General features: G+C 40.6%; 2 protein-coding genes across 2 annotated transcripts; one reads left to right on the top strand and one right to left on the bottom strand.

Annotated features, from left to right (window-relative positions):
* Positions 1-3,955: 3,955 nt before the first annotated feature.
* aqp8b (aquaporin 8b) lies at positions 3,956-6,119 on the top strand. The gene is made up of 4 exons (XM_043235540.1): positions 3,956-4,212; positions 5,058-5,184; positions 5,253-5,467; positions 5,541-6,119. Exons 1-4 carry the CDS (start codon positions 3,956-3,958, stop codon positions 5,677-5,679), a joined length of 738 nt encoding a protein of 245 aa, XP_043091475.1. The 3' UTR covers positions 5,680-6,119.
* Positions 6,120-6,813: 694 nt separating this feature from the next.
* cbx8a (chromobox homolog 8a (Pc class homolog, Drosophila)) lies at positions 6,814-10,520 on the bottom strand. The gene is made up of 5 exons (XM_043235162.1): positions 10,377-10,520; positions 10,176-10,219; positions 9,706-9,771; positions 9,535-9,601; positions 6,814-9,373 (listed from the first exon to the last, which is right to left on the bottom strand). The coding sequence occupies exons 1-5, from the start codon at positions 10,509-10,511 to the stop codon at positions 8,612-8,614; spliced, it is 1,074 nt and encodes a 357-aa protein (XP_043091097.1). The 5' UTR covers positions 10,512-10,520; the 3' UTR covers positions 6,814-8,611.
* Positions 10,521-10,922: the final 402 nt, after the last annotated feature.

Here is a 10,922-nt window from a genome sequence, read left to right as displayed (position 1 = left end):
TTGTGTGATCAGATGGCTAACGCTTACTGCGTAAGTCTATTATTTAGGTTCTCGTTTAAAATAACAGTCTTTTTTTATTGCAATAAAATTCTAAACTACTTTATTTAAAGCCGTTCTTTGTGCGCTCTAAAGTTACACCGGGCCTATTTATTTTTTCTGCAACAGCGCCATCTTCCGTCCGACGCGTAAACAGCAGCTGAACGCGTATATGTTTTATTAATCGCGCAGTTGACTCTGAGGTGCGATTTATGCATTCAGTTTGCTGACTAAGCAATCTCGCGTATCTTGCAAAAAAAGGGAAGTTAAGGCTTAAGTGTTCCCTGAAGTGTTCCCCCAAAGTAAATTTATCCTTGATAGATTTAAGGGATCAAATCAGCTCCCTTAAGTAATCTTAAACGCACTATTTTTATGCACAAATGTAAGACTTAAACATTTTTAAGACCTGCACAAATAAAACATCACGCGAGCGTAATAGGGCAGGGACTATGGTAACATATTAAGCTGTAAAATGACTGTAAAAAGCATGACTTACGAAACAAACGCTCATTTATTGTTTGTGATTTAGTTTGTTAGGTGTGCATTTTGTTATGTCCTGTTTACCGTCCTATATATACACATATACATATTGTGAGATGTGCTAGCTATAGCAACCGTGGCACCCGTTGCCATATTGTTGCCAGGAACTTAACACTTAGGTAAGGGTGACAGTTAAGGCATTCGCTCTTGAAGAAATCCCTTAACTCAGGATTTATTTTTTCCCTCGGGGATGCCTCTAAGCCCAATAACTCAAAGACTTTGCAGCCGATGCGTTTTTGCAGGTCAATTCCTGTAAATCCTGAAAACATTAAATACGCTTCTTCACAAAGTTTAACACAGTATAGGACTCAAACGCTGCGATGCAACGGAGTTATATATCTTAATTAAGCCCGTTAGAAATTCTTTACTCAGTCTCGTCACAAAGCTGCTGAGGCGGCATGCAAGCCCTGGTTTCTTTGACAGTGGCCTTCAGCTTCTTTTATTTACACGTGAAGACGCTTATCCACGCGCACGCTATCTAGATGCGAAACAATAAGTCAGACGCTTGGAGACACGGGGTCAAGGCAGAGAAGATCTGCTGAAGTCCTTCATCTTCACTGAGAGTCAGACACCTGCGTGAAACTAAATGATAACAGTGTTAGCGGTACGTCGTTTGATTAGCTCACCCTAACTTAGCAGTGTAGCTTAGCAGTCAACAAAAAGTGCGTAGATCTCATCTCACAGTTGACCTCACAGACATAATAAACACCTAGATGCCCGCCGCCGCCATGTGGGGCCGGGCTACTCTCCTTCGAGGAATAGTTCACCCAAAGATGAAAATTACCCCATAGTTTACTCACCCCCAAGCCATCCCAGGTGCGTGTGGCTCTCTTCTTTCAAATGAACTTTTCAAATTTAAAAAATCACCCTGGCTCTTCCAAGCCTGGTAACGCAGGCAGATTATTATTTAAAGCTCGTAAGTACTGCGACGTAAAACTAACTATACGCCTTCAGGGGCTTACCACGTGTCCTTTAAAGCCGATTGGTGGGTTTTACTACCAAAAATAATATTTCTAGTTTTAAAATGATAATGTAAGTAACCGACCGAGCGCCAAGTCCCGGCTTCTTTGCTGACTTCTGACTCGACCAATGACGTAAAACTAGAAATATTTGCGTTGCCAAAAACCCACCGACCCGCTTCAGAAGAACGCGCGATAACCCCCCGAAGGCGTATAGGATAGTTTTACGGATATATATGATTGACAAAACTTAAATAACGGCCGCTATCCGTGGGTGCGTCGCCAGGCTTGGAAGAGCCAGGATAAGTAATAAACTCAGACCGTTGTTTGTCTTAGTCATATACACCTGGGATGGCTTCGGGGTGAGTAAAATATGGGCTAATTTTCATTTTCGGGTGAACCATTCTTTTTAACTTAGATATGATGTTTAGTTTATATCATAAAGTGAATCTGTGCCATGAGCACGTGCAGGGATCACTTTGACAAGACAGTGCCAGGATTAGGGAGATAAAGCATCTCTTTTTTTTATAAACAGTAAGTGCATCATCATTAGATTCATCATTAGTATTCCGCAGCTTATCATAGAACTGTGGACTGATCATATATATTTTTTTCTTTTCAGCCAGCGGCAAACAGGACCACACAAGGCTTAAAGACGCCAGTTCTCTGCATTTCCCCAGAGCCTGATGTTGTCTTTGTTCTCTATAGTCAAAGCCCAGAAAGGCCAGAATGAGGCTGTAGATCACATTCAGACTTCTCCCGCTCCCTCACTCTTTCTGTCTCTCAATCTCTGCCAGGGTCATTTCCGTCAAATATTAAATTACCGCCAGATTCTTCAGTCATTTACAATATTAGAGACTGCATTTAAAATGATTCACACGGGCTACGTGCGTGTTCACTCAAGAGTAATGCGTGCAAGTAGCCTAGAAAGGGAAAAAAAGGGCATTAGAAAAACATTGATGGTTATTGCTCTTGATGTTGTTATAACTGAAAAGTAAAAATTGCACGGGTGAGCGTGATTTGCATTTTACAGCAAACGGTCAAGCTTTGTCGAGCTGATTATCGCAGACCTTATTTTGTTAATTCGTTAAAAAAAAACTAAACAAAAGAAACACAATGTAAGAACATTTTGAGGGAAGCTGTGGAGAACTAGTCTTTATTGATCAGGTTTAGACATGAGATTCACAACTAAACCACAACTAAATGCTCTTGATATATAATTCTCATCATTTTTGTTTTGCTCAAGGAGCACATTAATTAAACACATTTTGGAATTGTGTCTTACTTTGTTACTAATTATTACACAAATACTAGCTTTCACTATTATTTAATTTACTTTATAATCTGCTATTTATTCTTCATTATTTTTTCTGCATTATTCCACCTTTGATATATATATATATATATATCATATTCTATGTGCTATCATTCACCTATTGCTATTCATTTATAATTGTTGCTGTTATAAATGTACTAAATCTTTATACTTTTACTTTTATATATATATATATATATATATATATATATATATATATATATATATATATATATATATATATATATATATATATATCAATCACTTTTACTGTTATACTGTGCAAAGTATTAGTATGTAATATTATATTATCAGTTAGATTTTATTCAATTTTCTTAATTATGGTAAATCATTAGCACTTAAAGATGTATTATTTTATTATATATTAATATTGAAATTGTTAACAATCAAATAAATAAATAAATAAATAAATCAACTACATCAACAGGAGTGTGACCTTTCACAAAAATGAATATCTTTCCAAGCCTGACTAAATAACTGGAGGCAGGGGTACTTTGAAGTCATATTAAAAAAAATGTATATTATTATTGCAGTTGCTTTTTATATAAGGCCAAATTTAAGATCACATTTTGATATAAATAATGTGTAATATAAGATCCTCATAACAGTAAGAAAGACTCGACTGCTTAAAATGCATTTAATTAATAAGATATTTTAACGTGATCAAAGCTCTAGTTATAATTTTGGTTGCTCAGCAGATTTAATAAAACTATGACTGAGAGAGGAAAGCATAAACGTCCCTTAGGAAGAAGAACTGTAGTTAAAATATGACAATTATTTATTAACGCAGCAAGTTGGCTTTAGCAAGTCTTTTAGTCTGTTTTAATTCCACCACTGATTAGACTTTGATTAAACTTATCGTTTGAGCTAGTTTCAGTGTGATCTATGGGTTAATCTTTCAGTCGTTAAAATAGTTCAATTAGGCCGAGCGCACAAGAATGTTACATTTTAATTTCATCCTCTGCCGCCGTTTATTATTAATCTGTTCAATCATCAATAGCCCTGAAAGGTCACTGAGCCCTGACCCCCGCGATAAGAAGAGCCCGGCAGAGCCCGGAGACGCGGAGGCGCGCGGAGGTGGACGATGTGCGAAGACAAAGTGGATCTCCACCGCATGGAGGCAGCTCTGGTGGATGAGACCGGACCGCTCGGGGCGAGGGAGCCGGCCCTGTTCGAGCGGCTCGTTCAGCCGTGCGCGGCGGAGCTGCTGGGGACCGCTCTCTTCGTCTTCGTCGGCTGCGTGTCCGTGATCGAAAGCGCGCCCGACGCCGGGAGACTCCAGCCCGCGCTGGCTCACGGGCTCGCGCTGGCGGCGCTCGTCGCGTGCATGGCGCGGATCAGGTGAGAAGAAAGCTGCGTGGCGTGCGACAACGATATCAATACATAGGAAAACAGCGCGTCGAGCGTGACCTGCGGGGGAAGAGGCTTTTATTGCTTATTTGTGAGCAAAGAACGTATATGCAGACGATTATTATTATGTCTTCATGCGAACCGTGCGATATAATACTGATCTAAATATGTTTAAAGTTGTGCATACTTCTGTCTACACGTCTGTTAAAATTACATACATAATTTACAAATGTATATATTAAAATAAACTGCAAATAATGTTTCATATTAACACATCTTATGATGTAATATATAATAAAATACATATTTTTTATGAAATACATTTTACATGTTGTTACATTATATTAAAATACATTGCTATATAACAACTTAAATATGTATATAATTGCCTGATAAAAAAAAACTAGTGTTTTAATGTACACACACACACACACACACACACACACATATATATATATATATATATATATATATATATATATATATATATATATATATATATATATATTAGATTTTGTATCTTTGTATATATTTCACTTATTATTTTTTGATAAAAATGAATTCTTAATATTTTTAGATGTTTGTATTTAATAACATTATTATATTTTATTTTGCTTTTGAATTATATTAAACCAGATTTTCAACAAATACAATTAACAATACATTTTCCCACGTAATATAAAATAATCTTGCGTTAGTCAGAAGCCTCTTATATTTGCTTCCCATAAATGCAGCAGTGATCCTTCACCAGGACGCGGCTCGATCGATCCGGTCTGGCCTAGTCTGGTTTAGTCCCGGTCCCGAGCACGTTAAAACATTTTCCTCTCTTCCGACAGCGGTTCCCATCTCAACCCGACATTCACCCTAGCCGTGTTCCTCTGCGGAGGCCTGGAGCTGAAGATGGTGGGCCCGTACGTGGTCTCCCAGCTGACCGGGGGTTTGCTCGGTGCACTCATGGCCAGCGTGAGTAAGACGCCCGCACTCTTTAACACGTCCGTCTCGATGCACGCGTTTATCCTTTCTGTTTTCAGGGAATGACCTCAAATGAGAAGTACGCTCAGGCCCGAGGCGCAGCGTTCGCGGTTCTCCGGGCCGAGGACCCGATCACGAAAGCTCTGTTTGGGGAAATGGCCATGACGTGTCTGATCACCACCGTGGTCTTGCTGGGTGCAGTTAATGCCAAGAGCAGAAGCCCTTTGCTGCCGTTTTCGGTGGGCTGCGCGGTCATCGTTAACGTGCTAGTGGGGTGAGTTCATCGATTGCGCTAAGCGCGGTTCCCTCGTCGGCGGGGGTTGACGGCGTCTCTCTGCGGGTTTCAGGGGGGACGTGTCCGGGGCGTGCTTGAATCCCGCACGAGCTCTGGGTCCTGCGGTGCTGACCGGCTACTGGACGCACCACTGGGTTTACTGGGTGGGCCCCATCACCGGTGGCCTCATCGCTGCCGCTTTAGTCCGGTGAGACCAGAGAGACAAGCTTTGTGAGTTCAGCCCGGTCTGGGTTAAGGTACGCTAATGAAGCCATTTTTCCTTCTCTCTCAGAACTGTGCTCGGAGACAGCAACACCCGTCTACTGATGAAGTGACATCCTACGCCTTCTTTTAAGTGCACTAGAGTCAAATTGTTTCCGAGTCGTCCCATCAATTACACTTCTTCGCCCGCTTTGTAACTCTTAAGAAGTTCAAGATCTTGCTACGTGAAGCCGGAAAGGGGCCAGAAGGCTCATTGTTTTCAATAATGACTGTTTTTGGATTGTTGTAGGGGTAGGTTTAGGGTATAGACAATAAAACACAGTCTAATATTGGCGGGAAATGTAACTAATATTTTTAAATTGATAATGCAGCGTTAATTCTTTTCGCATGAAAATAAACGACACTCGCACTTCAACGGCTTTCTGTTCATTTGTTCATCCGTGCGCGTTGTTCATGCTGTTGCTTTAATTAATGAATAGAATAAATTCTTCAGTACAAACCGGGGAGCTCAAAAAGATACAACAAGCCCATATTGCCGGGCATAGTGTGAAATATAAGGCGTTTGAGCCTACTGACGTGGATTCAGCGCAGGTTACACATGAACAGGATTCGTGAGCTTTAAAAGAAGGGTGTCAAAGGTGGTGACCCTGTCCTGATCTGTCACTAGTTAGTCATCAGTGGAGCAAAAGAGGGGGAACCGGGGACTACTGCTGTCACCAAAAGAAGACAAATTAAATAAGAAGTAAACTAAATTTCAAATTCAGATTACACGCTATGTATAGGCCTATAAAGGAGTTATATAACTTTATATAAACTTAATAAAGGAATTAAAAAACAGGCCAATAATGTTGAATCATATCTGTTTTTTGGAGAACAAGGTGCACATATCAAATACCTTTTTTCCTCTCAGTAAAATAAAAACACATTACTTTGATGTTAAATTTTCTTAATTATGACGATCGGAATACAATACAGGCGTCAAATATTTGGACATTTAAACCGTCCGATTTAAAACCGTGAGGCGCGAAAATAGCTGAGATTCAAAAGATATTTGCGTCGAAACGAACACAGCGCAGTTTTTCTTTCAAGGAAATTAAAAAAGGTTGATTTAAAAACTCGACAAATGAGAAGTCGTTTCACTTTTATTTCAGCGCTTGGGCGTTGAATTCTTAATGTTTATTTTCACATTTGAATGGCAAAACACGAAAAACGAAACCAATGAAAATACACAGCACGGGGACATTTGACACACTGACCAGTTTGAGTATTATATTTCACTGTGAAGCAAAAATCAGAGTTTATCAGCGATAGACTTGAAGGAATTAAAGGGATCGTTAAAAGGAATACAGAACTGTCGCGTCGAGTTCATGGCGACATCTTGTGGCTTTTGGTGGACTGAACTTCCTCAACGAGCGCGAAATTATTATAGAATTTTACATTTCGATTCGAAATTCCGACTCGAGTGAAACCGATTTTAACCTTCGCATTTTGCGGTCATTGGAAAATATTAAGAATGTCCGACAGCGGGGTTCGTTGACGGACATTAAGCGACGGACTGAAATCATTTGAAAATCAAAACAGAAATTTGACAAATTATTGTTCGCTAGGACACTTATGGCAGCGCGGTGGCTTATTACTCTAAATAATAAAATGTATAGAATTAAATAACTATGTAGCACTATTTTATACGTATAACATATAATAGAAATGTTTAAAACGGAGCTACGACGAATGATCGACTTTCGCGAGCTTGCTTTGTATAACTTGGATTATTACTACTTTTTTTTTAAAACGTTGAAATTAATTACATTATAAAAGTGTCACGGACGATTATCCGATCTTTAAAAAAAACGTCGTTCAAAATATTATATATCTATTTACCACTTTTTTCAGTCTTTGTTTAAAAAGAAATGCGTGACAAAACCCGTTTAAAGGGCTTTCGGGTTTTAAACAACGCGTTAAATTATTTATAAAACGATAAAGCGACTCGACTTGGTTTTGAATCAATGTTACAGACATGGCTAAATGACACTTTTATTTTCGATGTGACAATCATAGTTCTCTCTGCAAAAAAAATAAACTCCTTTTCACACCAATCCGTGAATGAACAGGTTGACATCGTTTAAACGTAATAAAAAAAAAATTGAATTTCATCACTTGGGTATTCCGCATGTTTGACATTATTTGTACCAACCAAACACTTTCTTTCGTTCAAGTGGGGAAAATGATCGTAAAGCAGCTTCGTACTGAAATGTTTAAATCCGCATCAATTATATGTTCAACAGAAAAAAACGAAAAATAACGAATCTAAACGCTAATTGCTTGTGCCTTATATATTTAGGCCTAAAATGAGCCTAAAACGGGTTTAATAATATATATATATATATATATATATATATATATATATATATATATATATATATATATATATATATATATATATATATATATATATATATAGCTTATTTCCCTTCACTCTTTTTAAAGGGTGTGCTTTAATACAGTCTACTGTTTGGACCTTCAAATATATACAAAATCTAAGCAGAAAAATACCGTAAGTTCATAAAAGAGGGACTAAACAATGTGTCCCTTAAAAAGGTGCATTAAGTCGAAGTTAATGATGTGTTAACAGCATCTATACCTACATTCATAATAAAGCTGAAGAAGGCAACCCAACGAAGGAACCGACGTTACATAAAATCTGGGGAATAGAAAAATAAACTTCATTTTCATAGAAAACGTGAATGGAAATGTAAGCTAAACATAAACTATATATATTTGTTTTTCGCATTATGTACACGATTGCAAGGTTTTACATTTATAGACTAGAAATGATATAGAAATGTAGGTCGTTTCTAATTCGATTACGATATTTCGTACACACAAATACATACATACATAAACGTAAAAAACTCAAACAAATCATCTGTTTTCTTTGAAGAAGCCTTTGTCCGTCGAACTCTCTTTTATGGTGACAGTCAAGGAGTTGCTCGTTACGTCGGTAACAATGATTTTCTCCATATTCTTCAAACAAGGCAACCAGGACTGATCGGTTTCGTCAACAAAACTCAGAGACAGCTGCTCTCTGGTTCGACCGGCGGATCGGAACAGATTGTTTTTGGGAGGATGCGTCGTCTTGGATTGGTTTATGGCACCACTCGAGCCGTCCTTCCGGCGATGTCCCAAAACGCTGAGTCCAGACTTTAAGATGCCGCCGCCGTGTGTGAACTTGACCCCGCTCGACCTGCTTCCCATTTGCTTCTGAACGTGGCCGGACTCGGCTCGAAACTTCTGGGTGAAATGAATCACGTCACAGTTCGAGGTCTCTCCCGATCTCTCGGTTTTGGAAGGCCGATAAGACAGCGGCTCGTCCGCCTTTCTTTTAACGCCTTCGGCGGTTGAGCCTGCCGGACGCAACTTCGGCTTTGGTCCTCGCTTTTTTGGCGAGTCGGCGAAATCCAGCGGCCGGTGCACCGGAGCCCCCGGGGCCAGCGGGTCTCTGTCGAGGCGGACGCTTTCGCCTCGGTTGACGGTGCTCGGAGGAAATATGGTCGGCACGACTGTCCGCAGACCCTCGCGTGCTCTGGGCGTCACAACCGGTTCAGCCACCGGGAACGACACCCGTAAGTCTCGAGACATTTCCCGTCTGAACTCATAGTTTTTGCCTTTTGCTTTAGCCTTTGCCTGTGAAAGGATTTAAAGTGTAATTAATCAATCATTTTAAGATACCACGGTTCCAATGCATTGAAGCGAAAAGCAATCAAAATAAATAACTGCTTTGAAAAGAAAGCCAAGAAATAAAAATATCGTACGAGTACAAAATGTATAGAAATTATTTTTTTCACCTTCATTAAAAATGTTTCTGGTTTAGGTCCCCTCTTTTTTGGCCCGTACATCTCCCTCTCGCGCTCTCTGCAATAAAAACAAACAAGAAAATTAGACGAGGAGGAGTTTTTTTAAACGTCCGAATTAATTTCTCCCTTCTGAAGGTACAGAAATGACGAAGAAACCTTTACCTTTCTTCAAATGCGGCGAAAAGACGCTCATCCAGAATATTTTCCTCCGGTTCCCAGGTGCTGTATCTGCACCAATAATTGCATGTTCAGTTATTCCCAAAATCATAACGCCCAACATAAAATCAAAGCACAGTTAAAAAAAAAAAAAAAAAAAAAAAAGGTTTATTGCCAATGCGTGCATTTTTATGACTTGTTTCAAGAGTATGCGCGTGTGTAATATTTACTGATACGTGTAGAAACGGATACATTTTCTGTGCGTTCGTGTCTTTTTTTCTATTATAATCCGCATTAATCGGCTGATTTAGCTTTTTGGACGTTTTATATTGACTGTCTTCCATCACTGGCCTTGTCAGCTAACGTTCACGGGAGCCCCGTTACACAGTCCCCGCTTCAGCCGTGCTAACGCTCAGCGAGCCCGGGGAGCCCGACGCCGCGCCTCACGCGGCAACTAACGTGTCGTTACCACTCACTTTTGAGACCAGCCTTTCCACTTGACCAGATACTCCATCCGTCCCTGCGGGGAAAAGCACAGGGAGACTCGCATTAGCAAGCTAGCGCTGCTAGGCTAACCTATCGCGTAGAAAATGTCACTTGAGCGAGCGTAAACAAACAACCAGGCGCCTCCGTAACAGCGCCGCAGCCCCGACGAGCAGGCCGGGGCGAGCACTTACTCTCCTTATGCGCCGTTTAATGATGGATTCGGCGGCGAAAACGCGCTCCCCGACAGCCGAGAGCTCCATGTTTACTTCAACCTCGCAGCTATTTTTTCCCTCAGCTCTCTGCCTCAATAACGCTGGATAGCCCATAATACTCTAGCCGAGCGGACGTCATCACGTTCTAAACCGTTGCCATGGCACCGCGGGAAGGCGGTGGAGCGTGAGTGGAGCGGCGCGCGAGGAGGAGGAGGAGTCAAACCGCGCCAAACCAGAAATGTCATTCAGGACCGCTGTTTTGGAAACAGATTTGTTTATTTCGTACACCACCCCAGAGCTACTGCGCTCAGGACTTTTACACAAGCCCCCTATTAGTCGCGTATTTACGGAAATGTAACGACACGCTTTCGTGCGTCTATACACGGCTTGTTTCTTTCGCCCGGCGAAGCGTTGCGACGCAAAGAGTTTTATTTGTTCGTTCGTTTTTATTTCGATTCGGACGCCCACGCGCGTTCTCTGTTTTGAACGCGCCGAAGAAACGCGAGCGCGTGCCCGAGGGCCTCC

This window comes from Puntigrus tetrazona, chromosome 3, assembly GCF_018831695.1.
Source record: "Puntigrus tetrazona isolate hp1 chromosome 3, ASM1883169v1, whole genome shotgun sequence".
Classification (NCBI taxonomy): Eukaryota; Metazoa; Chordata; class Actinopteri; order Cypriniformes; family Cyprinidae; genus Puntigrus; species Puntigrus tetrazona.
The sequence above is the reverse complement of the archived record's forward strand: the minus strand, read 5'-3'. Positions and strand labels throughout refer to the sequence as shown.